Here is a 24,282-nt window from a genome sequence, read left to right on the forward strand (position 1 = left end):
GCCGGATTACTAAATGTTCTTAAATTGGCAACGGAGCAAAGTCTAGTAAACCCATATTTACGAGTGGATCAGTGAAACAAAATCTTTCCGGCAGGAACCTGGCAACCAAACCTGGCAGTAAGCTGGGCACGGAGCCATCACCCAGTAAATGCACTGACCTGCAGGGTCCTCAAGCACGGAAGTATGTTAGGGAGAAGCTGATGCAGCCGCCTCCTTTTCCGGGGCAAACAGAGAGGAGAGGCATCCTACCTTGCCTCTGGCCACCCAGCCAGCCTGGCAGCAAAAGGCTCAACAGGGCTAGGTATTGCATTTACACTCATACCTGCAGGCTTTGGAATCTGCCCAATTCAAACTGTAAGCTAAGATGGGCGCCTCCCAGGCCGCCCTTGTCCGGTGCTGCTACCCAGGAGCTGTGCTGGGAAGACTTAAAGTTTCCGCAAAGAGGATCCCGCAGATTTTGGCATCCTGGCACTCTGAACTACAATTTCCGAAAGGCCTTGCGACGGGACGCCACAGTTTATCCGCGCAAGGCTAAGCCGCCAACCCCGGGGAAGGCGATGCCTCTTTCGTAATCGGCGCACGCCGCAGCCGTCGCGGAATGATAACGCGCAGGCCAGGGCCAGCCAGGGCTGTCAGTCACAGCGCCTCCAGGTCCGCGCCCAGGGGCCCGCGGGGCCGGCGCCGCGATGGCGGCAGTGTTTGACCTGGACCTGGAGACGGAGGAAGGCAGCGAGGGCGAAGGCGAGCCAGACTTCAGCCCCGCGGTGAGTGGTCTGCCCAGGCGCGGCTCGATCCCAGGGCCGATCTCCTCCCCCTAGCGGGGGCATCGCCTCAGTTCCTCCCGTCTAGAGTGGGCTGCGCACCTGCAGACCCCGATCTTTCTCAGATCCCGGGCCCTGTTGAGCTCCTACCTCGCCCTCATCTCGACCTGCCTCCAGGACCCTCGCCCTTCCCCCCGATTCTCCCTTCTCTGCCTCCGTCCTCTCCTCCCCAGTCCTGTCCCGTCACCTGCCAGCTCCCATTCCCGACCCCCTCCTCTCCTGGGCCGAGCAGCCCAGCTTGTGGGGCGCCGCCCTTGCCTCTTACCCCTCGGTTTCTCACAGGACGTGTGTCCCCTTGCCGAGTTGAGGGCGGCCGGCCTGGAGTGAGTGAAGGTCGTGTTGGGGGAGGAGGGGATGGGCTGGGGAAGGGAACCTGGGGAGGATGGAGCCTTGCCCACTTTGACTGTCTGTGTCTACAGGCCTGTGGGACACTACGAGGAGGTGGAGCTGACCGAGACCAGTGTGAACCCCGGCCCTGAGCGCATTGGGCCGCACTGCTTTGAGCTGCTGCGTGTCCTAGGCAAGGGGGGCTACGGCAAGGTACAGGCCCTCCTAACTTCCTCACTGGCCTCGCAGCACAGGCTTCTCAAAACGAACTAGACCTGTCAATCAGGAAAGCCTCCGACAGAACTCGGAGCCAGAAAAGGAAAGGAGGGAAGGGCAAATCCTCTCAGGATCAGACTTGAAATCTTGACTGCCCCACCCTTGGGTGGGCATCAGTCTCTTGGTCCCAATGCCAGAGCTTCAGGGTGGGGCATTTTGAAGATAGGGTGTGGAGAGGAAGTTGATCCTGTCTCCCCTGCCCTACAGGTGTTCCAGGTGCGAAAGGTACAGGGCACCAACCAGGGCAAAATATATGCCATGAAGGTCCTGAGGAAGGTGAGTCGTTCATTCAGCCCAACAAACCTTCACTGAGTGGCTGCTGTTCCTGATACCCTACACTAGATTTTGAGAAGACAGCAGTGACCATGATGGTTTGTTGTCAGTTGTGATTACAGTCATGCACAGCTTAATGAGGGCACACATTCTAAGAATGCGTCGTTAGGCAATTTCGGTGTTGTGCGAACTTCACAGAGTGCACTTAAACAACCCCAGATGGTCTAACCTACTTCACATCGAGGCTATATGGCAGAGCCTATTGTTTCTGAGCTATAAACCTGTACAGCATGTTCCTATACAAAACATGAGATTAAGTCAAACACAGAGCCTGACCAGGCAGTGGCGCAGTGGATAAAGCGTTGGACTGGGTTGCGGAGGACCCAGGTTCGAGACCCCGAGCTCGCCAGCTTGAGCGCGGGCTCATCTGGTTTGAGCAAAAGCTCACCAGCTTGGACCCAAGGTTGCTGGCTCGAGCAAGGGGTTACTCAGTCTGCTGAAGGCCCACCCACGGTCTAGGCACATATGAGAAAGCAATCAATGAACAACTAAGGTGTCACCATGAAAAACTGATAATTGATGCTTCTCATCTCTCTCCGTTCCCGTCTGTCTGTCCCTCTCTCTCTCTCTGACTCTCTGTCTCTGTAAAAAAAAAAAATAAAAATAATCAAACACAGAGAAAGTGATGTAATCCAGAGATGCTGTAAACACGAGATGTATGAGGCTGCTGCTGATGTAACATGGTGTACTGTTTTACAGTAAACTTTTTTATAAATATAAAAAATATACTGTAGCCTGACCAGGCGGTGGCGCAGTGGATAGAGCGTCGGACTGGGATGCGGAAGTACCCAGGTTCGAGACTCCCAGGTCGCGCGCGGGCTCATCTGGCTTGAGCAAAGAGCTCGCCAGCTTGGACCCAAGGTCGCTGGCTCCAGCAAGGGGTTACTCGGTCTGCTGAAGGCCCACGGTCAAGGCACATGTGAGAAAGCAATCAATGAACAACTAAGAAGTCGCAATGCGCAACGAGAAACTGATGATTGATGCTTCTCATCTCTCTCTGTTCCTGTCTGTCTGTCCCTGTCTATCTCTGCCTCTGTAAAAAAAAAAAAAAATACTGTAAAATAGAAATAAAAGCCCTGGCTGGTTGGCTCAGTGGTAGAGCGTTGGCCTGGTGTGTGGATGTCCCAGGTTTGACTCCTGGTCAGGGCACACGGGAGAAGCACCAATGTGCTTCTCCACTCCTCCCCCTCTCCCCTCTCTCACCCTCTCTTCCTCTCCTGCAACCATAGCTCGGAAGGCTTGAGCAAATTGGCCCCAGGTGCTAAGGACCGCTCTATGGCTTCACTTCAGGCACTAAAATAGCTCAGTTGCCAAGCAACAGAGCAGTGGGCCCAGATGAGCAGAGCATTGCCCTATGAGGGGCTTGCCAGGTGGATCCCAGTTGGGGCCCATGCAGCAGTCCCTCTCTCTGCCTCCCTGCTTCTCAAGAAAAAAATAAAATAGAGATAAAAAATTTAGCCTGATCTGTGGTGGCGCAGTGGATAAAGCGTCGACTTGGAAATGCTGAGGTTGCCAGTTCGAAACCCTGGACTTGCCTAGTCAAGGCACATATGGGAGTTGGTGCTTCCAGCTCCTCCCCCCTTCTCTCTGTCTCTCCTCTCTCTCTGTCTCTCCCTCTCCTTTCTAAAATGAATAAAAAAAAATTTTTTAATTTAGTACATATATATACCAATAACAGTCATTTAATGTCATTAGCAAGTATTATGGACTGTGCATAGCTGTATGTGCTTCACTTTTTTTTTTTTTTTTTTTTTTAGTGAGAGGAGGGGAGGCAAAAACAGACTCCCGCATGTGCCCCAACCGGGGTCCACCTGGCAAGCCCACTAGGGGGCGATGCTCTGCCCATCTGGGGCTGTTGCTCTTTTGCAACTGGAGCCATTTTTTAGCGTCTGAGGCAGAGGCCATGGAACTATTCATCCTCAGTACTCAAGGCCAACTTGCTCTAATCGAGCCATGGCTGCAGGAGGGGAGGAGAAGAGAGAGAGAAGCGAGAGGGAGGGATGGAGAAGCAGATGATCACTTCTGTGTGCCCTGACTGGGAATCAAACCCAGGACATCCACATGCTGGGTCGACACACTACCCCTGAGCCAACTGGCCAGGGCTGTGCTCTACTTTATAGGACTGGCAGTGCCGTAGTTGTGTTTGTTCCGACATGACCACGAACATGTGAGGAATGCATTGTGCTAGGGCTTTAATTCATCACTAGGAGATAGGAATTTTTAGCTCCATTATAATTTATGAGACCATCATCATATATGTGGCCCATTGTTAACTGAAATGTCATTATGCAGCATATGACTGTATGTTGTTTTTGCAGAAATTCTCAACCATGGGCAATTTTTCCTCCCAGGCAGGGGACATTTGGCAATGCCTGAATACATTTTGGAGTCATGACTAGAGAGGGGTGTTAATGGCATCCAGTGGGTAGAGGCCAGGGATGCTGCTAAACATCCCACAGTGCCCAGGCAGCCCTCCTTTACTCCAAGGAATTATCTGTCCCAGATGCCAGAGGTGCCGAATTTGAGAAACACCAGTCCCTGAAAAGGGTGACTGCTGTAGCAGCTGAATTATGGAGAAGTACATGGAGTGATAGAGGGTGTCTATCTATGGCCGGAGGGACTGAAGAAGACCCTGGTGCCCGCCTTCTAACCAATCCCTGCCTCTCCAGGCCAAAATTGTGCGCAACGCCAAGGACACGGCACACACACGGGCTGAGCGGAACATTCTGGAGTCAGTGAAGCACCCCTTCATTGTGGAACTGGCCTATGCCTTCCAGACTGGTGGCAAACTCTACCTCATCCTGGAGTGCCTCAGCGGTATGAGTTGGGTCCTAGCTAGGGACGTGGCAGGGACAAGGAACCGGTACAGAGAGCTCTGGGGGCTTTGGAGGAAAGCCTGGAGAGAGGTGGTGTATAGATCGGCTGTGGGGTCCCCACACCCATCCGTCCGTCTGTCCATCATTCATTCATTCAGCAAACATCTGTCCAGCACCTATTGTGTCCCTCACCTGTGTTGGAGGTGGGTGGGAATGGTGGGAGTTTATTTAGGAGTCTAGAGGGTTGTTGTGTCCGTTTCCACTGCCCTTCATGCCCTGTTCCTCTCTCCTGTGTATTCTGCCTCCAGTAGGTCCCAGATCCAGTTGGGTCATTCTCTGCCGTGTCCTCCATCCTTTCCGCTCTCGGGAGGAGGGGGGGGACACAACACAGTTGTGCCTTACCTCGGGCTCACTCTCTGCTAGTGTCTCCTCCGCTGACTTCCAGGGTTGCCATCTCAGAGCCCCACGTTGTTCCCAACACTTCTCTTCAGAATTCATGGCTCCCTCTAGCTGCCTGGATGAAGCCTGGCCTCCCTGGGGTCCTGTTCACCCAGGAGCCATCCAGGCCGGCTTTTCCCACCTCCCTCGTCTGTGCAGGATGAGCCCTATGAGCTCCATTCCCTGGGCTCTGTCTCAGCAACCCCTTTAAGTCCCACTGCTACCAAGACTTTCTGTTCCCTCTCTTTGGGGTTCATTTTGTCTTCCTCTGTCTCCTCTGTGGGGTATTTTTGTGTTAAGCCCTTGGCGCTGTTGCCTCAGTCTGGCACGTGTCTCCCCACTAGACTGAGCGTCCTGAGAGCAATGGCTGGGTTTCTATCTCTGTCCCCAGCTTCACCCAGCACAGGGCCAGGCACCGAGTAGGCGTCAGTAGATGTTTGCTGAATTGAATTGAACCCCTACGGCAGCTCTGTGAGGCAGGTAGGGCGGGAATTACAAGCCCCACTCTCCCCAAAAAGAAACCAAGAGTTGGAGAGCAAAGGAGCTTGGTCCCAGCACACAGCTGATGACATGTTTGTGTCGCAGGCGGTGAGCTCTTCACACATTTAGAGCGAGAAGGCATCTTCCTGGAAGACACGGCCTGGTGGGTGTTACTTCCGGCCTCTCTCCTGGGGGTCTCCAGGGGTACCTTAGGGCCTCTCCTCCTACTGTTGCCTTCATCCTGTCCTGTCTCTGCAGTTTCTACCTGGCAGAGATCACGCTGGCCCTGGGCCATCTCCACTCCCAAGGAATCATCTATCGGGACCTCAAACCCGAGAACATTATGCTCAATAGCCAGGGTGCGTGCCTGCAGCTGTATCTTCTGGGTCGGAACCTGCCCGGGAGGGCTATGGAGCCTTGTCGGGTGGCCCAGTGCCCTGACTAGCCCCCCAACATTCTTCCTCAGGCCACATCAAACTGACGGACTTCGGACTCTGCAAAGAGTCCATTCACGAGGGCGTTGTCACCCACACCTTCTGTGGCACCATTGAGTATATGTAAGAGGCAGCTGGCGGGGCCCAGGGTTTCAAAGGACAGCCAGGAAGGGCCTGACCCAACTGATGGTTCCCCCCGGCTCCCAGGGCCCCCGAGATTCTGGTGCGCAGTGGCCACAACCGGGCGGTGGACTGGTGGAGCCTGGGAACCCTGATGTACGACATGCTCACTGGATCGGCAAGTCCGGCCTCCTCGGGAGGGCACGAGTGGATGTGGGAGGTGGTCCCTCTCCTGGGCCCGGAGGGAGGCCCGCCAGACTCCCCTCCCCCTCTGCCTCCTCCAGCCACCCTTCACTGCTGAGAACCGGAAGAAGACCATGGACAAGATCATCAAAGGGAAGCTGGTGCTGCCCCCCTACCTCACCCCGGATGCCCGGGATCTTGTCAGAAAGGTGGGCTTCCTCCTGCCCTTGGTCCAGCCCCCACTGCTTGTCCCAGGCCCTGCACAGGGTCTGGAGTGCCCCTGGGTCGGGGGGAGCCGACCCTGCCTGGGCAGTGTGCCGTCGGGACAGAGGAGCCCTGGCTTTGGGGTCCCAGATGTTGAGCTTGGGGTGTAGCTCTCTGACCCAGAGCAACAGTAGCTGACCCTGACAAGCCCCCGGGCTAAGTCTTAATCTGCAAATCGTTCGTGATGAGCTAGCTGCTCTTCATGTAAAAGGCAACCAGGAAAAAGAAAAAAAAAAGCCTGACCAGGTGGTGGCGCAGTGGATAGAGTGTTGGACTGGGATGCGGAAGGACCCAGGTTCGAGACCCCAAGGTCACCAGCTTGAGCGTGGGCTCATCTGGTTTGAGCAAAGCTCACCAGCGTGGACCCAAGTTGCTGGCTCAAGCAAGGGGTTACTCGGTCTGCTAAAGGCCCATGGTCAAGGCACATATGAGAAAGCAATCAATGAACAACTAAGGTGTCGCAATGCGCAGTGAAAATCTAATGATTGCCTTGGCTGGTTGGCTCAGTGGTAGAGTGTTGGCCTGGCGTGCAGGAGTCTCGGGTTCGATTCCCGGCCAGGGCACACAGGAGAAGTGCCCGTCTGCTTCACCCCTCCCCCTCTCCTTCCTCTCTATCTCTTCCCCTCCCGCAGCCAAGGCTCCATTGGAGCAAAGTTTGCCCGGCGCGCTGAGGATGGCTCTGTGGCCTCTGCCTCAGGCGCTAGAATGCCTCTGGTTGCAACAGAGCAATGCCCCAGATGGGCAGAGCATCGCTCCCTGGTGGGTGTGCCGGGTGGATCCCAGTTGGGCGCATGTGGGAGTCTGTCTGACTGCCTCCCTGTTTCCAACTTCAGAAAAAAATACAAAAAAAAAACCACCCAAAAAACTAATGATTGATGCTTCTCATTTCTCTGTTCCTGTCTGTCTGTCCCTGTCTATCCCTCTCTCTGACTCTCTCTCTGTCTGTTAAAAAAATAAAATAAATAAATAAATAAAAGGCCACCAGGGCCCTGGCTGGGTAGCTCGGTTGGAGCGCTGTCCTGATCCGTCAACACTGCAGGTCTGGTCCCCAGTCAGGGCCCACACGGAACTCGGTGAATGCCTAAATAAGTGGAACAACACGTCAGGTTTATCCCTCTTCCCGTTCCTCTTTCTCTCTGACATCAATGGGTGGAAATAAGCAAAAAGGCGGTCAGGGGCATGGAGGGGGTCAGCCCTCATGCAGGTTTGGAGTTGGATTCCCACTAAAGCCCCCTGGGGTGACGTCTGCAGCCACATGCCTTTGCAAAGGCTCTGTGGAGAAGGGCACATTGGACCAAACCTTGGAAGTCTGGGTATCAGTAGGTGGAGACCACGTTCCAGTGCCCCCCCCACACACACACACATACCCTAGCCCCCGAGAACATGAGGACACGTAAGTAGTACCTCTGTCTCAGACCCGTATCCTCTGCCCTGTCCTGCAGTTTCTCAAGCGGAATCCCGGCCAACGGATTGGTGGTGGCCCAGGGGACGCTGCTGATGTGCAGGTGGGTTTGGGACAGCCATGAGGGTTTGGGGCTGTAGGGCAGAGAGTTACTGAGGGAGCCAAGAGGGGATGAATTGCTGGCATGTTTGGGGGTGCTCTACCCACAGGGACACCCCTTTTTCCGGCACATTAATTGGGATGACCTCCTGGCTCGCCGCGTGGACCCACCTTTCAGGCCCTCTCTGGTGAGTGGAGGTCCCGTTGGCCCAGTGGCAGGCAGAGGACCCTGTCTTGACCCCCTCTGACCCCCTGAACTCGGTCCACCCACAGCAGTCTGAGGAGGATGTGAGTCAGTTTGACGCCCACTTCACGCGGCAGACACCGGTGGACAGTCCCGATGACACGGCCCTCAGTGAGAGTGCCAATCAGGCCTTCCTGGTGCGGTCTGGGGGGCCTGAGGGTTCTGGGGACGCAGGTGGGGATGGCGGCTAGGGAGCAGGGGACACTGAGCACTGCCCGGCCCCGCCTTCGCCCCTCAGGGCTTCACTTACGTGGCGCCCTCCGTCCTGGACAGCCTCAAGGAGGGCTTCTCCTTCCAGCCCAAGCTGCGCTCCCCCAGGCGCCTCAACAGCAGCCCCCGGACCCCTGTCAGGTACTCGGGGCCCCCTCGCTGGGGCAGGAGGCCGGTTCCAGCCCTCGCCCTGCCCTCTGTCCCGGAGCTGCTGTGTCTAGCTTCAGCTTCCCGTCTACAAGGGACCCGTTGTAGCAGGGCCTGCCTGGATGGGCACTGGATGTCGGCCTGCGCCCCCAGGCGTGTGGGGAGGCTGGCCTCCTTCCCTGGGGCCCGTAGGCACTGACTCTGCCTTGGTTTTCCCCCCCCCGCAGCCCTCTGAAGTTCTCGCCCTTTGAAGGCTTTCGGCCTAGCCCCGGCCCACCGGAGCCGATGGAGCCCCCGCTACCTCCTCTCCTGCCACCGCTGCCGCCGCCGCCACTCTCGAGCACTGGCCCCCTCCCCATTCGACCCCCCTCAGGCACCAAGAAGTCCAAGAGGGGCCGTGGGCGCCCTGGGCGCTAGGAGGACGGGTGGGGACGAGGACAGTTGCTGGGGCTCCTCCCTACAGGCCTGCAGGTAGCGGGAGCCCGGGCGACCTGGGGCAGCAGAGTGCAAGAGCATGTCGTGTTGGAGCGGCTGTGCCCGAGTTGTGTGCGTGAGGGGCTGGCTGCAGGCCCTGGCTCTGGTGGAAGGGAGCGGTGCCCTTGCGGAATTAAAGCATCCAATCATGGCGCTGGCCTGCTTCTTCCTTTGGCCATCTGGGGGCAGGACTGGGCAAGGTTGTGCCAGGAGAGCCTCTGCTTAGGGACAGGAGGGTCACTGCAGGACCACAGAACCACAGGGCTGGAGAGGTTTTATTTCAGATGGCTGGGAGTGGGGATGCACAGCCTCAGGGACAGAATGGGGGTGGGTTAAGTGACAGTTTGAGGCTCTCCATGTGGGGTTGGGGGTGACAATGGGGTCCAGGGCAGGCAGTGTCCAGTCATGGCAGCTGGGGAAGCAGAGGCCCAGTGGCAGGGATGTGACCCCAGGCTGGCTCCTACAGTGCAGTGATGTGGGGGGCCTGGCCCCCCGCACTGTCATCCCAGGCCGCGCTACCGGCAAAGGCGTGCAAGTCGCTCAGCAGGGCCTCAGCGCTGCCTGCGGAGCCCTCTGGTCCCCGGGAGCTGAGGCCAAGGGCTCCTTCGGGGTCACCCTCATGTGCTTCCTGCTCGGGCTCCGGGCCCTGCTGTGCACTGAGCTGCTCTCCGCACCGCTGCTCTTCCTGGGCTGTCGCCTCCCCCCGGCCGCCGTCAAAGCTGTCATCTTCCGTGTCCTGCTCATCCTCCTGCTGCCCTGGGTCCTCAGCGGGCGAGTCCTGCTCGCCCTGGGCCCAGAGCCAGCGGCCCGGTGGGCTGGTACGGAGCAGGTGGCGTGTGCGGCCCCACAGCGCGGCGCCCAGGCGGGCCGGGTGGTAGTAGCCTCCGGACTCGCGGCTGAGGCGGCGCCAGGCCAGGGCCAGGCCTGTGGCCAGCAGGAGGAGGAGCAGCAGCAGCAGGACCACAGTGACGGAGCTGGAGCCCATGCCGTCCTTGGTGCCGCCAGAGCACAGGACCCCTGGCAGGGCCAGCAGCGTCCCGAGCCCCAGGGCATAGGACAGGTCCTGTGGAGAGACAGGCAGGGGCTCATCACCCTGGCTGGGGGCCAGGCTGTCGGCAGGCCTGGTGACAGAGTCCTTAGTTGCCTTTTGGGCAAAATGGGGACAGTCAAGTAGAAAAGCCCAAGTCCTTACTTGGTCAACACTAACACTATCCTGGCCCTGTGAGATCTGTCCACCTCCCTCCCTCCCTCCCACTTCATCTTTATAATCCTGACCCTATAGGGTGTCGGAGGGGGACCCTGCCCGAATGTTCCATCCCCTCCTCTTCCTGCCAGCCACGTGGCTCTCCTGCTCACTGTAGCTCAGAGTGCCTCAGTGCAGCCTAACCCGACCTGGATCACTAGCCCAACCTTCTCCCTGCAGCCTGACGCAGGCCTGACCCTGACCCTCTACTTGCCTCACTCCACTCCTAACTCAGTAGGGAATGCTGCTGGTTTACTGGGCTTTTGGTCTTATCTCCCCTGCCAGAGCCAACTGTGAGAAGACAAGGATCTTTCTGGCTCAAGCACACAGTAAGCAACTCCTGGCACACAGTAGGTGCTCAGTAACTATTGGCTGACTGTGTCAAGACCACCCATGGGGGTAGGGGTGGGGATAGAAGGGAGCCTGCTAGACTGATGTTGGGTCTGGCTCTTCCTGAGGCTGGGATGCAGGAGCCAGTCCCCAAGGCAACTGTTCACGGTCCCCTTGCCAGAGCCCCAGAAGAGGGTCCGAGACTCCTCCACCCTTCCAGCCCTGCGGGACTGACTGCCCAAGCTGCAGTGTTTCCGTTCAGTTCAGCTCCCTGTCCCTGGGGGCCTCAGGCTGGGGCAGGCGGGTGCAGCTGCCAGAGGAAGCCTGTGGTTGGAACAGGCAAACGAGGGGGGGAGGGGTGCAGAGGTACAAGCAAGACGGCCCTCCCAGGCAGGCCCTGTGGGGCTTCCCGCAGGGCAAGGGAGAGTCTGCCCAGGGGTCATAAAGGGGTTCTGGGCCTGGAGTGAGGTGCTTGGGCCACAGCCTCAGTCCCAGGGAGGCTCGGCTCTGAGGTGAGGTAAGAGAAAGGGCCAGTTCCCACCCCATGCCTGTCCTGGTTCTCCGTTCTCACACTTCAGCCCGGACTCCCTGCTTTTGGCCCTAGTCGAGGGAATCCTTCCTTAGCTCCCAGGTCCAGACACTCCAGCCCTGACCTCCTGTGGCCCCCACCCCCAGGGCCCAGCAGGCTCACCATCGGTCCGCAGGCCTCTCAGTGACAGGCGCCCACCTCCGGCGATGGCTGCGCTGAGCGAGAAGTGAGCTCACATACTCAACTGCAGCTAGGGTACTTGGTGCTTCCGCTTCCTGCCCATAATACCCCAACCAACCCTCCCTGCCACAGGGCCCTGGGGGGGGGAGGCTTGGGCCTCTTGGGACCACCTTGACCCACATCAGATCCTTACAAGTCTCACTGGGCTAGGCTGGGGCTGTAGAGCCTGTGACCAGGCCTCCAATAGGAGGAACTGGACACCCAGCTGAAAGCAGTGTGTGGCCCTCGAGTTCCTTCGCCCATGTCAGCCTCAGTCTCCCCGCCTGACAGAATTCAGGGAAGCTGACTGTGGGGGGATGGCTCGCGGCCCCCAGACCTCCCTCCCATCTGGGGCCTCCTCTGGCCCCATTTCCAGACTGCCTTCCCCAGCCCCGCCCTGGCAGCAAAATGGCAAACCTGGCTTTTAGAAAGAGAATTTTATTTGGAATGAAAATATAGAGCCCACCCCTCCCACTCCTCCTGAGGCAGGAGCAGGGGGCCGGGTAGAGGTGGGGAGATGGTCCCTCAGAGTATAAGCTGGCCTTGGTACAAAAACCCTCCACAGTAACAGAAGCCAGGCGGTGGCTCCAGTCTGGGCCCGCAGAATGGGTGAGGGTGTGGACTGGCCCGTGAACCTGCCCCAGAGGCCCTCGGCAGGGGGCAGGGAGCAGCCAGCCAGCAGTGTGACCTGCCAACAGAGGCCGAGTGAGAAGGGGTAGAGGAGGAGGAGGAGACGGTGAGGGGAGGAGCAGCGTCCACTGGGCCTGTGGTCCTACACGTCCCCGTTCTCCATGCGGCCCAGCTGCTCCTCCAGGCGGCCGATCCGATCCCCTTGCTCTTTGACCAGCGCTCTCAGTGCTCGAAGCTCCTGCATCACCTCCTCCAGCTTCCCAGCCTCCTGCAGGAACATGGGGTCAGGGGTTCCAGTGAGGCAGCCCTCCCCAGATCGACTACCGGGCAGGGGCCTGAGGCTCAGAGAGGGACAGCAAATGGTTCAGGCGCACACAGCACACGGGGACCAAAGGCTCAGAGAGGGACAGCAAATGGTTCAGGTGCACACAGCACACAGGGGGACCAGAGGCTCAGAGAGGGACAGCAAATGGTTCAGGTGCGCACAGCACACAGGCTGCCCAACACCAGCCCAGACTGCCAGGCACATACCCCGACTCCTGCGAGGCTGCCGCTGCTGAGGGAGCTAGTGTTGGTGGAGGCGGCGGGCGTCGAGGCCCCTGGGCGAGTGGAGCCAGGGGCCACCGCAGGCCGGCTGTCCGATAACACGTTGCGCCGGCTGACCTTTAGGTCCCGCTGTTTGCTGGGCACGTAGGCCTCCCGCAGGGAGATGAGGATGGGGTCCGCATCCCGCCCGCTCACCCACTCCTCCGCCTCCAGGGCCGCCTCAGGCCCTGCTGTGTCTGGGTACAGATCGTCCTGGAAGAGGTCCGACTGGGCAGGGGGTGGGAAAGGTCCAAATCAGATGGGGGCCCGCCACCAGGGGCCTGTGGTCTGGGTCTTATGTGGCCATCTCCTCCTCACTCTTCCTGCTTTCTAGGCTTGCACCCTGTCAACCCATTCCCCAATGGCCTGGCCCCGAGCCACCACCTTTCTAAGCTCAATAGTCCCTTCACTTCCCTTCCGGATGCTGCCAGCAGTTTCCTATGAAGCCTTCCCCAACCTTCCTTAGCTGGGCTTGGTGGGATTCTGGAGTCATGGCTGTGCCCGGGACTGTGAGTTCCTGGGGCAGCCTGTCAGCCTTGTTCACAGCTGGCTTCCCGGGACGTGCCTGGCACACTGAATGGCGGGCTCAGCGCACGCTGGCTGAGGATGCAGCACGTCCAGTGCTCTTGGCTGGGCAGCTGAGGCCCAGCCACTGGTAGCCTGGTCCCCTCCTCGCGGGGGCTTCCACACAGCTGGACTCCCTTTCCATCTCTCCATCCCCAGCTCTGTGCCTTGCGCCTGGCCGAGTACCCACCCCTGGAGGGCCCAGCCCCAGCCGTGCTGTCAGCTGGCCTTCGATGGGAAGACCTCCAGGCTCTGTCTCCTGTGGCTCATACTGAGCGGAGCTCAGCTCACCCTTATCTTGGCTTGCCCCCGCCCCAGCACCAGAGGACAAGCTGGCGACTGTCCAGCTCACTGACCACAACCCACTTGGCCAATGTCTCATTCACAGGCCTTACTTTGGTCACCCAAGTGGCCTACCTGCCTGAAAGAGGAGGGGGTAGACAGGGTAACTGGGTGGCCTCACCTTTCTTGGCACAGTCATGACAATGGGCTCACACTTGCGCTCATGCAGTTTGTAGAACCTGGAAAAGGGAGGGGAGGGAGGAGACATGGGTAGAACTCTTACCAGCTCTCCTAACTCCCTCTACTCTACTTCCAGTCCTTACTCTACTCCCAGCGCTTCCAGACTGACCCCTGCCCCCAGGGCCTCCTGAGCAGCCTCCTATAATCTGCCTCTCACCCCTGCCCCCAGGCCACACCCTTCCTAAGGCCAGCTGCCTTGCTGGTCCCTCTTACCGGGCGATCTCACACTTGCTGACCTCCAGGCCCCTCTTGGGCATGCTGCCCATGCCCCGCTGGGGCTCTTTGCTGGTGAACGTGTTCAGGAAGTGGATGTAGGGGGGCTCATCTGTGATCTCAAAGTATCGGATGCTGGAGTCGCCCTGTGGGGCGGGAGGGAACAGGCTTTAGTGCTCAGGCACGCCTCTTCCCTGTCCCACCAGGCCTGCCCAGCCCCACCTTGCCACAGACGTAGACCACACTGGTGTCGGGGTCATAAAAGGGCAACAGGGCCCCGTTGCTTGAGTCCAGCTCCTGCAGGGCCATGGGTTCTTCGAGGTTTTCCTGGCACACAGGGTAGGGTGCAGTCAGGCCAGGGCCAGGCCAGGCCAGAACCTCCCTCTCAATGTCCCAACACGCCATCAGGACTTCCCCAGCCAGCCTCCCACGCCAGCCGGTGCTGCCTCTCCCAGGCTGGTGGGTTCTCTCCTACCTCTAAGCCTTTGGCCATAATATGCCCCATCAGACCCTCCTAGTTCCTCTCTGTTCCTAGGGTCCCACTTTCTGGCCTGTTCCTGGCCTACAGACTCCTCCCAGCAGCAGGCAGGGAGAAGGGAGGCTGGGGGGGCTCCAGGTCCTTTGAACCTTAGGTGCCTGGCTCAGAACCTGGGAACCATAGGTCTCTCCAGGGTGACTCTCACCCTATTCACTCAGGGTCGTTCCTCAATCTTAAACTTGCTACCTCAGGCTGGCCACAGCCACTTACTGGGTCCCAGAGCGCCAGCTGCCGCTCGCTCATGCGACTGAAGCCTGTGGTAAACACCTTGCCATCCGCCAGGAAGATGGCCCGCATGGGCCGGGCCCCCTCATGAGCCTTCTCCCGCTCCTGTCGGGGATATAGAGTGGTCAGTGCAACACCCTGATTGAGCCCCTTGACCCGTTCCCTGCCACCCTCACCTTCCTAGGCCACATACTGCCACCAGCGTGCCCCGGCGGGGGTCGATGATGCGCACACTCTTGTCCTTGCACGCGGAGCAGAAGAGGCTGCCATTGTGGTTCCAGCTAACGTTGTAGATGAGGTCGGGATGCTGGCTGTCCAGGCGGTACAGCTCCTCCGCCGTGCCCACGTTCCAGATGAGCACCACATTGTCGCAGCCTGCCAAGTGGGGGCACGTCAGCTCACTAGGCATCCCCTGACCACCCTCCTGTGAACAGACCAGACCTCTTGACCCCTGAGGGCCTCAGCTTTCCCATCTCGCCGATAGGCCTGGGGAGAGGGGTGGGAGGTCCCCGAGCTGCACACGGAGAGGCCTAAAGGCACAGAAGCAGTGCGGACCTGCGCTGAGCAGCACGTTGCGGGCCGTCGGGTGCCAGGTAACTATGCCCACTCGCTTGGTGTGCCCTTCCAGCACCACCACCGGCTCTGTCAGTGGGGACACTAGCCCATTCTCTGGGATCTGCCACACCTGTGGGAGGGTTGAGGCTGTCAGCCGAGGCCTGTGCGTGGCCCTGCTTCCAGTGGCCTCGAATCACACCAGCAACCCTGGACCCCCCACAGCCCCACAGCTCACCATGACTGTGCAGTCCTCTGAGCCGCTGGCAATGACTTCATCATTGTGAGGACACCAGTCAATGTCCAGGACAGGTCCCGTGTGTCCACACACTGTCGGGTAGGCCTTGTCAATGCGGCCCGTCTGCAGGCGTGAGGGGAGCCGTCAAGGTGGACTCAAGGTCCCCAGCTCCATCCCTCCCAGCGCCCCGTCTTCCCCTCCATGGAGCAGGAGCAATGCACCGGGCCTGGCCCACAGGGAGCCAGACTGCCTCTTCCTGGCCCACCTCCGCCTTATGAGCACTATCAGGTGAGCAGGAAATGTTTGTTGCCTCTGGCCCTGACTCCATGGCAATAAAAGACTTTCTCTTCCTGTGCTGACACATCTCAGGCAGTAAATGTGGATTATGACACCTGCCCAGAGCGTGGGGCTGGACAAGGTATGAGATGCGGAGTGAGCAGATAGGTCTGGCCGGAGTGGCCATGCCACCTCCAGCTCTTCCCCCAGTCCTCACGGGCCCCACCTTGCTTAGGGGGAGCACCAAGAAGGCGCCCCCACCGCTGGCCTCCACAATCACCGCCAGGAACTTAGGGTTGACTGCGCAGAAGGTGCTGTCCCAGGTGACACGGGACACTCGAATGTCCTCATAGCATTGGTCATTCTTGACCGGCTGCCCGAACACGTGCCGGAATTTGCTCTGCCGGACCACTTTTCGGAAGGACATGTCTGCGGTGTGCAGAGGCCTGGTCAGCGCCGCCCAGCCTGGCAACCCCCAGCCTCCCAGGGCTGCCGGCAGGATGGTGGGGTGGGGAGAATGCCACTGGGGCCTGCGCACTGTAACCTACACCTGGCTCTCAGTGTGCCCTCATAGAATGGGGTCACAGGTGCAGACCCTGGCTCCCTCCTCCCAGGGTGGAGAGAGAAAGGACTAGGATACCGAGTCCTGAGGCTCCACAGGACCCTTCCTGGGGCCAATGGCTGTGTGTGTGTGTGTGTGTGTGTGAGAGAGAGAGAGAGAGAGAGAGAGAGATAGAGGGAGGGAGGGAGGGAGAGAGAGGGGGGGAGAGAGAGAGAGAGAGAGAGAGAGAGAATGGGGGAGGGGCCAAAGCCAGAGAAGGATTAGCTCCTCTGAGGGTCCCAGTGAGTTCCCAGCGGGTTCCTCCCTGCCCAGGATTTGGAAGCTGGGTGATGAGGACGGACAGAAAAGACAGGGATGGTCTGTGCTGCTGGGGCTGCATCAAGCCCCAGTTCTGAGTCCCAGGAAATGTGCAGTGCCCGCAAGAATGTGCAGGGAACCCCAGGCCGGCCCAGAGGGCCTGGCAAGACGGGGCGGGGGACCGGACGCCGCTCCCAGCCGCAGAGCATCCCAGAACCGCCTCGGAGCGGTGTCCAATGTGAACCAGAAGCCCAACTTCCAGGTACCCCGGTCCAGGAGGGGAGTGGCTGGGTTGCCGAAGGGTGCTGGGACTGAGGGTGGGGCTCCGTGGAGGGGAAGGTGATCTCCTGGGACTCGCGAACTCCCACCCTGCTCCCCCCGCGGCTCCGCCCCGTAGCCCCGCCCGCCCCGGCCTGCGCCCCCAGCCCCAGTCCGCAGCGCTCACCGGGGGCGCCGGGGACTGCAGCACCGGCCTCGGGCGGCTCCGGATCCCGGCCTCTGGGAAGCAGGAAGCGGGAATCAGGAAGTGACAGAGGAGAGGGGGGCAGGGGGCGGGGGGCGGGGCTGGGGCTCGCGGGGGCGGGACCGAGGTCACGCGCGGAGGGGCGGGGCAGGAGGCTGCGAGCGGAGCCTGGAGGCCAGGAGCGCCGGGGGCGCCGGGGCGGAGCCTGGGTGGAGCCTGGGGAGCCCCGCCCTCCAGACTGCCGGGTCGCTCGTGGGCAAAGCGGTAGGGCCAACGACACCTGTGAGGGTGGGGTCCAGAGGCCGCAGGTGCGGGCCGCAGCCCTGTCACAGACTCGGCCCTGCCCAGGAGTGAGTGGAGACCCGCTCTCCCAGCCACCCACCCCAGTGCATACTTCAAGGTCCCCCAGTCCACCCCCCACTCCCCTACCCCCGCCACCCGCTCCGAAATATATTATATACTGGAGCAGTCGACGTATGAATGTGCCTTTTTTTAAGTTACAGAAGTATGTGCTCTTGATTAACAATGTAAATAAAACAGCTGTTTTAAGGGGGGAATGGAAGGCGCCAACCAACTGATTCTTCCAGACGAATACCCCTGTGTCTTGCTGGGCCTCCTTATTAAAAATAGAAATGGGGTCATACTCCCCAGATCCTTCACACCTTCCTGTTTTTCCTCTGCCGTCTCCCGCGGAGGCCGGGAGGTCAGTTCACAGACTTCTCCCTCCTTCTACCCTGCTCCTGTGACAAGGGGCTCCCAGTTGTTCCGTAGGTCTCACAGGCAGAGTCTGAGTCTGCCCCCTCCACGTGGGGCTGGTGTGCCTGGAGCCCTGGCCACCTCCCTTCATTCCTTCTCAGAGCATCTACTGCCCTAGGTGACCAAGGGGTGATGGGCAAGTTCCCTTTCACAGAACAAGTGGGAGCAGGGGGAAGAGGGGAAAGAGCTCAAGTCAGCAGGAGCCTGGCCCTAGCTCCATGTGTGGCACCATGTGGGCTGGGGCTTATACCCACCTCATTTCCTGCACCTCACCCTGTTGAGGAAACAGCTCAGAGAGGAGAGGTGCCTGCCCCCGGTCACCTTCCAGGACTCAGTCCCAATTGTTTGACTCCAACATCTTCCTTTTCCCGCTGCCCCATACTCCCGGGCAGACCAATCCCTCCAGCCTAGGACAGGGGTGAGGGTGGTTTGGAAGAAGGGAGGCAGCCATAAAGCCTCCCTCTCCATTGTGTCTAAAGCTCAAACCAGATAACATCCATGGTGGTTGCCTACCCTACCCCTGCCTGTCTGACCCCTGCCCACCACCCCTTATTACCTACTACTTAGTCCTTTCCCTGCATGTGGCCTAGTGACTCTAACCCTCCTGTCCCTGAAATACAACACCTTTCTTCCTACCTCAGGGCCTTGGCACATCCTACTTCTTCCATATGAAGCCTCTTTCCCCAGATCTTGAAAAGTCTCCATCCCTCATTTCCTCCAAGTCTCTGCTCAGATGTCACCTCCTCCCAGAGCCTTCCTTGACCACCCTCCTCACCCATCACTCTCTGCCCTCTTGTTTCCCCTGCATAGTTCTCAATCATGACCTGATATTATATAATTATTTGTATATTTGCTTTTTGTCTGTCTTGCCCACTAGGATGTCAACAAACTGAGGACAGCACTTTGTCTCGTGTCCCACTGTGTTTCAGTACCTAGAACAGGAAGACCTAGCACACAGTGTGTGTTCAATTAATTTACGTTGAATTAATGAATGAACAAGCAGCCCTGCGTGTCGAATTGAAAATGCTCATGTTCACAACTCTCAGAATCAATGTCTGGCCCCCATGAGGGAGAGGGCATTGTCTCTTATCTGGAGAAGGGCTGAGTTCTCCAGAGGGCAATGGGAACCCATCCCCACAAGTGTGCTAGCGGGGAGCTGGGAGGCTATGGAGCAGTGGGGTGAGCCCTTCCTTCATCTCCCGTGGTCTTGGGTGTGCATGTTTCCTCCAACACAAAACCCTCCTGTGGGCCACCAAGAGAACTCCTCTTCATTCTTCAAAACCCTTCATGGCACTGTTCTTTCTCCCAGATAACAGTCATCCATTGTGGATGGGATTCCCCTTGGGGACTTTGGAGGTAGGGCTGGCCTAGTGTCCAAGAGGTGGGGTTTGGAGTGTGGACCAAAGTTGAAGGCAGGTGGCTGGCACTGAGGTTTTAGTCCCTGATCTGCCTGCCACATTGAAGACTTTGGGACCCATAGCTGGGAGCAGAGGGGCTCTGCTGAGTGCTCCAAAGGGACGTTCAAGTCCAGACCTTGTTCTCAGTGAATGTGCACTTTAAAGAGGTCACTATGTGGAGGAGGGGGCAGTGTGGCAGAGGGGACAGTGCCTGGTGGGCAAGATGCTGCCACATGGGCGCTGGTCCGTGGGTCAGTGCTGGTCCCAGGCCTGGGTGAGGCCTGCGGGTGCCCACTGGTGTAATCAAGTTAATGGATAACAATTATTAAGCCCTTATTCTGTGCCTTTGTAGGGATTAACACTCCCAGGAATTGGGGACCATTATTATGGTGCTCATTCAGGTGAGGAAACAGAGTCCCATAGAAGCCAAGAGGCAGGCTGAAGACCACACAGCTGCTGAGTGGTAAAGCCAGGACTCAGACCATCCCAGAGGGGCACCAGAGCTCATGCCCCTAAACCCACCCATGTGTCTCCAAACTGGAAGGCTGGCTGGAAAGGCACCTAGCAAGCACTCTCAATGCTTCGGAATGAATGAATTCAACAAGCTTGTGCCTGTCCAGAAATCTTTATCCCATAGGCCTCAGTTTTCACAATTCAATCGCTAGGAAATGCTGTTATACTGATAGTGTCATCACCACTCAGCGTGCTTCTGTCCTGGGCCTAGTAAATGATCACTACAGCCAACCTTGCAAGAAGAACGTTATCACCCCATTTTACAGATGAGAAAACTGAGGCAAAGAGAGGGGTAGGAACCAGAACCTGGATCTGACTGCACCAGTCCAGACTGTCTGCACAGGCTGCTGCCTTTTTAGAATGCAAGCACCCCTGGGGAGCATAACACATTAAATGTCATTGTCATTTACATCTATTGGTAAGGGTATTGCTCGGCTGCTAAAGGTCACAGATGCTGAGCTAATGGGAAAGGATTGGGGTGGTAGTGAAGAGGATAAGGGGACAAGGTTTTGGAACACTAGGGATTGAGAGAAAGTGGGGTGGGCTGGAGCCAGGAGAGAGGGATGGATGTGAAAGGGAAGGGGGGGGGGTCAGAAACTAGAACTTCAGCACTTCCTAGGTTTTTTTTTTTTTCTTTTTTGCAGTGTCTGCAGTTTGAAAGGGAAGGGGTTGGCTGGCTCTGTCCCAGAGACACTGTGTGACCTCTAGGGACCTCCGGCCTTTCTGGAGCCACTGAGCTCTCTGTTTGGATACCCTCTCATCTCTGCCCCTGGGCTGAGTGTACAGGACACTCTGGGCCTACAGCTCCCACCACAATGGGCAGGTGGAAACTAGTTGAACCCTTAAATGGAGCATATCTCGAAGTCCCCTGGAGCTGCCCAAGGCACAGAGGTGACCTCACGCTGTCTGAGGCCACCGGGGTGCCAGCAGTCCAGAACTCGTCATAGGCAGGGCTGTTTGACCCCTGAGCTCACAGAATCCCAGATGTTCAGGCCAGGTGGCGCCTCCTCCCATATACCTCCAGTCCATACAGGGGCATCCCTGGACGCCAGCAAGAGAAGGACATCTGCTCACTGTGCCGCTACTGCGTGCCACCGGCTCTCACGAGGCGCCTCGTACACTTTCTCATTGGATGCTCACAATGGCAGAAGAGACAGGAGTTCAGAGGGTGAAGTCACCCAGAGCCGGATTCAAATCCAGGCTTGGCCAATCGCTCCTCAGCTCCAGTCATCTTGCTGAAGGAGCTCCTGCCCCCAGCCTCCTAGCCTGCGGTCTCCTGCTGGCCCCCGAGTGCCTCCCACCTCTGTAGGACTTCCTCCTTTGCTGTCCTCGTGCCCAGGTCAGAGGACGGGACAGGGAGAAGAGGGAGGGAAGGATTGAAGGGAGTCAGGTCAAGCCCTGGAAGTCGCCCCTGCTGCCTTTCTCCTGTGCCGCCAAGGCTAAACTGTCAGTGGGGGCTGGGTATGTTGGAGGGCAGAGCCCAGCAAGACACCATGAGTTATGACAGTTCAGGAGGTGTTGGGTCACCGTGTGTGTGTGTGTGGGGGGCAAGCATGAAAGAGCTTGACGGGACCCAGGCAAGGAACACGAAGCTCACAATAAACTGTCTGGGACTTCTGGCCACTTCATTCTCACTTCCCCCAAAGCCTCTGGTTGGCCCAGCGGACTTGGTGGGGTTTCTCATGGTGACTTCCTCCACGATGCCCCTCCTCTCTGAGGGGCTGACTCTTCTGTCTCCCGCTGGCGGCCCTGGCTGGCCTGGGCTCTCCTGGACCCTCACGTGGGTCCTGCAGCAGGACCTTCCTCTGGAGGGACCCTGCTGGAGCTTTCTCCCTCAGAGGCAGTGGGCGTGGCTGGATTCTCAGGGGCCTCTGGGGTGGGATCCTCGGATGGGGCCAAGGAGGCTTCATCACAAGGGCTGGGGGCTGAGCTGGCAGCAGGTCCAGGGGTCTGGGCCTCAGGGGTCGCCTGTGACTGCTCCATAGAGTCCAACTGGGCCTGGGCCTCATGGTCCACCTGTGGTTGGGCCGTGGAGTTCAGCTGAGAATGGACCACGACATCTGACTGTGGTTGGGCCGTGGGGTTTGCCTGGGCCGTGGGGTTCAGCTGAGAATGGACCACAGCATCTGACTGTGGTTGGGCCGTGGGGTTCAGCTGAGAATGGACCATGGCATCTGACTGTGGCTGGACCGTGGAGTTCAGCTGAGAATGGACCACGGCATCTGACTGTGGTTGGGCCGTGGGGTTCAGCTGAGAATGGACCATGGCATCTGACTGTGGCTGGACCGTGGAGTTCAGCTGAGAATGGACCACGGCATCTGACTGTGGTTGGGCCGTGGGGTTTGCCTGGGCCGTGGGGTTCAGCTGAGAATGGACCACAGCATCTGACTGTGGTTGGGCCGTGGGGTTCAGCTGAGAATGGACCATGGCATCTGACTGTGGTTGGGCCGTGGGGTTCAGCTGAGAATGGACCATGGCATCTGACTGTGGCTGGGCCACAGAATCCAGCCGTGGCTGGGCTGTGGGGTTCACCTGTGGCTGGGCCATGGGGTTCACCTGTGGCTGGGCCGTGGGGTTCGCCTGTGGCTGGGCCTCAGCCGTTGGCTCTGGCAGAGTCTGCCCAGACTCCTCTTGGGTCTGCAGCTCTGCCGGCGTGAAGCTGCCTGGCTGTTCTTCGCAGAGTGCGGCAGCAAAGGAGGAGAGCACAGTGCGCAGCAGGGCCCGGAGGTCGGCGCTGGCCAGCAGGCAGAGAAAGGGGCTGAGGCAGCTGTTGAGCAGGATCAGGTAGTCAGAGTAGACCAGCATCTCCCACAGGAGGTAGCCCGGGTAGAGGTCCCACAGGAAGGCCAGATACAGCAGCTGTGCCAGCTGGTAGGGCAGCCGCAGGACCACGTAGGCTGACAAAATGGTCTTGGCCACACGGGCAAAGCCACGGCGGGCCACGGGTCTCGGCTGGCGGCGGCAGCAGGTCCTGCAGGCAGCAGCCTGCGTGAGGATGTGGCAGATGAGCAGCAGGAGGAAAGGCAGGAAGCCGCCCAGGATCTCCAGCATGCGCAACGGCAGCTCCTCACTGTCCCAGAAGTCCAGACAGATGACCAGGTCGTACCACCAGACAACGGCCTCCGGGAAGACCAGCCAAGGCACACTGAAGAGTGTGGCCAGCACCCAGACCCCGGCGCAGACCCAGAGGGGCAGGCGGACTGGGCGGTGCCCAGGGTACCAGCGTGGGCAGAGCGCCAGCAGGCAACGGTCCAGGCTGAGGGCTGCCAGAAGGAAGAGGCCGGAGGAATAGGACACACCCCACAGGAAATAGTAGAAACGGCAGGCTGCCGTCCCCAGCGGCCAGTGCCCTCCGTGCTGGATTTCTAGGATCTGGAAGGCCGCTGCTGCCAGGAACAAGAAGTCAGAGAGAGCCAGGCTGAGCAGGAGCAGGGCCAGCCTCTTGCCTGCTCCCTGTCGGGCCTGCGAACCAGCCAGCCATGCCATGAGTGCATTAGCGGGCAGCCCCAGGAGCAGCAGGGCCACCAGGAAGACTGTGTCCCAGACACCCTGGGGGTAGTAGTCCTCATCATCAAGCTCCGTGCGAGGCCTGCGGCCAAAAACACCCAGGTTGGATTCCATAGCAGTGTCCATCTGAGGTCCCCAGTGTACAGCTGGATACAGAGTGGTTGCCTGGCAAGTCAATGAAGGCATGAATGACTGGGTATAAAAAAATGCTGTGCATCTCCATCCAAGTCACTGTCCCTCTCTGGGTATCATTATCACCTTTTTCTTTTGAGAGAGAGAGAGAAACAGGAAGGGAGAGAGATGAGAAGCATCAGTTCTTCATTGCGGCACCCTAATTGTTCATTGATTGCTTTCTCATATGTGCCTTGACTGGGGGGGCTACAGCAGAGCCAGTGACCCCTTGCTCAAGCCAGTGACCTTGGACTCCATCCACGACCTTGGGCTCAAGCCAGTGACCTTGGGCTTCCAGCTAGCAACCTTCAGGCTTAAGCCAGTGACCATGGGGTCATATTGATGATCCCATGCTCAAGATGGAGACCCTGCTCTCAAGCTGATGAGCCCGCACTCAAGCCGGCGACCTCAGAGTTTCAAACCTGGGACCTCAGCATCACAGGTTGACACTCTATCCACTGTGTCACCACCGGCTAAGCATTGTCACCCTTTGAGTAGTTACCTTATGCCAGGGACTTTAATAAATTATTTTACTTAGTCCTCATGTAATTCATTTTGCTGGTGACGAGAAGAGGATTCAGAGGACCAGTGACTCACCCAAGGTCAGAGGTAGGAAGGGAGACACCAGTACTCAAACTCAGACCTTACCATGCTACCACTTGGAATCTCAGTGTGTCCAAGTAGACTAAACCAGAGGTTTTCTAACATATTTTTAAAGCTGGTGAATCTTTTCCTTAAATAAAGTATGACAGTGGAACTCCTGTAAATGAAAAGGGAGCGCTCAGCTGAAATGAAGGGAGCCTACCCTTAGGGCTCCAGGGAACACTGTTTGAAAACCACTTAGTCAGATTACTACAGGTCCCTTTTTGTCTAGTATTCTAGGG

At 58.4% G+C, this 24,282-nt stretch overlaps 4 protein-coding genes across 6 annotated transcripts; 1 reads left to right on the forward strand and 3 right to left on the reverse strand.

The window, feature by feature from the left end:
- Positions 1 to 575: 575 nt before the first annotated feature.
- RPS6KB2 (ribosomal protein S6 kinase B2) lies at positions 576 to 9,219 on the forward strand. 3 transcript variants are annotated; one of them, XM_066252202.1, is made up of 15 exons: positions 576 to 764; positions 1,104 to 1,144; positions 1,241 to 1,361; positions 1,632 to 1,700; positions 4,427 to 4,574; positions 5,597 to 5,654; positions 5,750 to 5,850; positions 5,958 to 6,048; positions 6,133 to 6,223; positions 6,330 to 6,437; positions 7,935 to 7,997; positions 8,104 to 8,181; positions 8,267 to 8,348; positions 8,476 to 8,588; positions 8,822 to 8,977. In XM_066252202.1, exons 1-15 carry the CDS (start codon positions 687 to 689, stop codon positions 8,843 to 8,845), a joined length of 1,266 nt encoding a protein of 421 aa, XP_066108299.1. In that variant the 5' UTR covers positions 576 to 686; the 3' UTR covers positions 8,846 to 8,977. The 3 variants fall into 3 exon arrangements, with proteins under 3 accessions (XP_066108299.1, XP_066108298.1, XP_066108300.1); XM_066252201.1 differs by having other exon boundaries at positions 578 to 764; positions 8,267 to 8,374; positions 8,822 to 9,219; XM_066252203.1 differs by having other exon boundaries at positions 693 to 764; positions 1,104 to 1,154; positions 8,267 to 8,374; positions 8,822 to 9,219.
- A 114-nt stretch (positions 9,220 to 9,333) lies between these two features.
- Positions 9,334 to 11,420, reverse strand: PTPRCAP (protein tyrosine phosphatase receptor type C associated protein). The gene is made up of 2 exons (XM_066254071.1): positions 11,333 to 11,420; positions 9,334 to 10,131 (listed from the first exon to the last, which is right to left on the reverse strand). The coding sequence occupies exons 1-2, from the start codon at positions 11,333 to 11,335 to the stop codon at positions 9,529 to 9,531; spliced, it is 606 nt and encodes a 201-aa protein (XP_066110168.1). The 5' UTR covers positions 11,336 to 11,420; the 3' UTR covers positions 9,334 to 9,528.
- Positions 11,421 to 11,809: 389 nt separating this feature from the next.
- On the reverse strand, positions 11,810 to 17,141 carry CORO1B (coronin 1B). The gene is made up of 11 exons (XM_066252204.1): positions 17,037 to 17,141; positions 15,959 to 16,161; positions 15,457 to 15,579; positions 15,222 to 15,351; positions 14,860 to 15,041; positions 14,652 to 14,771; positions 14,126 to 14,230; positions 13,904 to 14,049; positions 13,632 to 13,689; positions 12,551 to 12,832; positions 11,810 to 12,287 (listed from the first exon to the last, which is right to left on the reverse strand). Exons 2-11 carry the CDS (start codon positions 16,157 to 16,159, stop codon positions 12,162 to 12,164), a joined length of 1,473 nt encoding a protein of 490 aa, XP_066108301.1. The 5' UTR covers positions 16,160 to 16,161; positions 17,037 to 17,141; the 3' UTR covers positions 11,810 to 12,161.
- Positions 17,142 to 21,496: 4,355 nt separating this feature from the next.
- On the reverse strand, positions 21,497 to 23,353 carry GPR152 (G protein-coupled receptor 152). The gene is made up of 2 exons (XM_066254072.1): positions 22,145 to 23,353; positions 21,497 to 21,724 (listed from the first exon to the last, which is right to left on the reverse strand). The coding sequence occupies exons 1-2, from the start codon at positions 23,351 to 23,353 to the stop codon at positions 21,497 to 21,499; spliced, it is 1,437 nt and encodes a 478-aa protein (XP_066110169.1).
- Between the last annotated feature and the right edge of the window lie 929 nt (positions 23,354 to 24,282).

This window comes from Saccopteryx bilineata, chromosome 1 (genome assembly GCF_036850765.1).
Source record: "Saccopteryx bilineata isolate mSacBil1 chromosome 1, mSacBil1_pri_phased_curated, whole genome shotgun sequence".
Classification (NCBI taxonomy): domain Eukaryota; kingdom Metazoa; phylum Chordata; class Mammalia; order Chiroptera; family Emballonuridae; genus Saccopteryx; species Saccopteryx bilineata.

Excerpts from the sequence above, each read along its gene's own strand:
- RPS6KB2 (XM_066252201.1), top strand. The coding sequence starts at position 687 with ATGGCGGCAGTGTTTGACCTGGACCTGGAGACGGAGGAAGGCAGCGAG. Across the intron at positions 8,182-8,266 it reads CACCTTTCAGGCCCTCTCTG|CAGTCTGAGGAGGATGTGAG; the intron begins GTGAGTGGAGGT and ends GTCCACCCACAG. Across the intron at positions 8,589-8,821 it reads AGCCCCCGGACCCCTGTCAG|CCCTCTGAAGTTCTCGCCCT; the intron begins GTACTCGGGGCC and ends CCCCCCCCGCAG.
- CORO1B (XM_066252204.1), bottom strand. The coding sequence starts at position 16,159 with ATGTCCTTCCGAAAAGTGGTCCGGCAGAGCAAATTCCGGCACGTGTTC. Across the intron at positions 15,580-15,958 it reads TGGTGCTCCCCCTAAGCAAG|ACGGGCCGCATTGACAAGGC; the intron begins GTGGGGCCCGTG and ends TCACGCCTGCAG. Across the intron at positions 14,772-14,859 it reads GCCGGGGCACGCTGGTGGCA|GAGCGGGAGAAGGCTCATGA; the intron begins GTATGTGGCCTA and ends TATCCCCGACAG.
- GPR152 (XM_066254072.1), bottom strand. The coding sequence starts at position 23,353 with ATGGACACTGCTATGGAATCCAACCTGGGTGTTTTTGGCCGCAGGCCT. Across the intron at positions 21,725-22,144 it reads AACCACAGTCAGATGCCATG|GCCCAGGCCCAGTTGGACTC; the intron begins GTCCATTCTCAG and ends GTGGACCATGAG.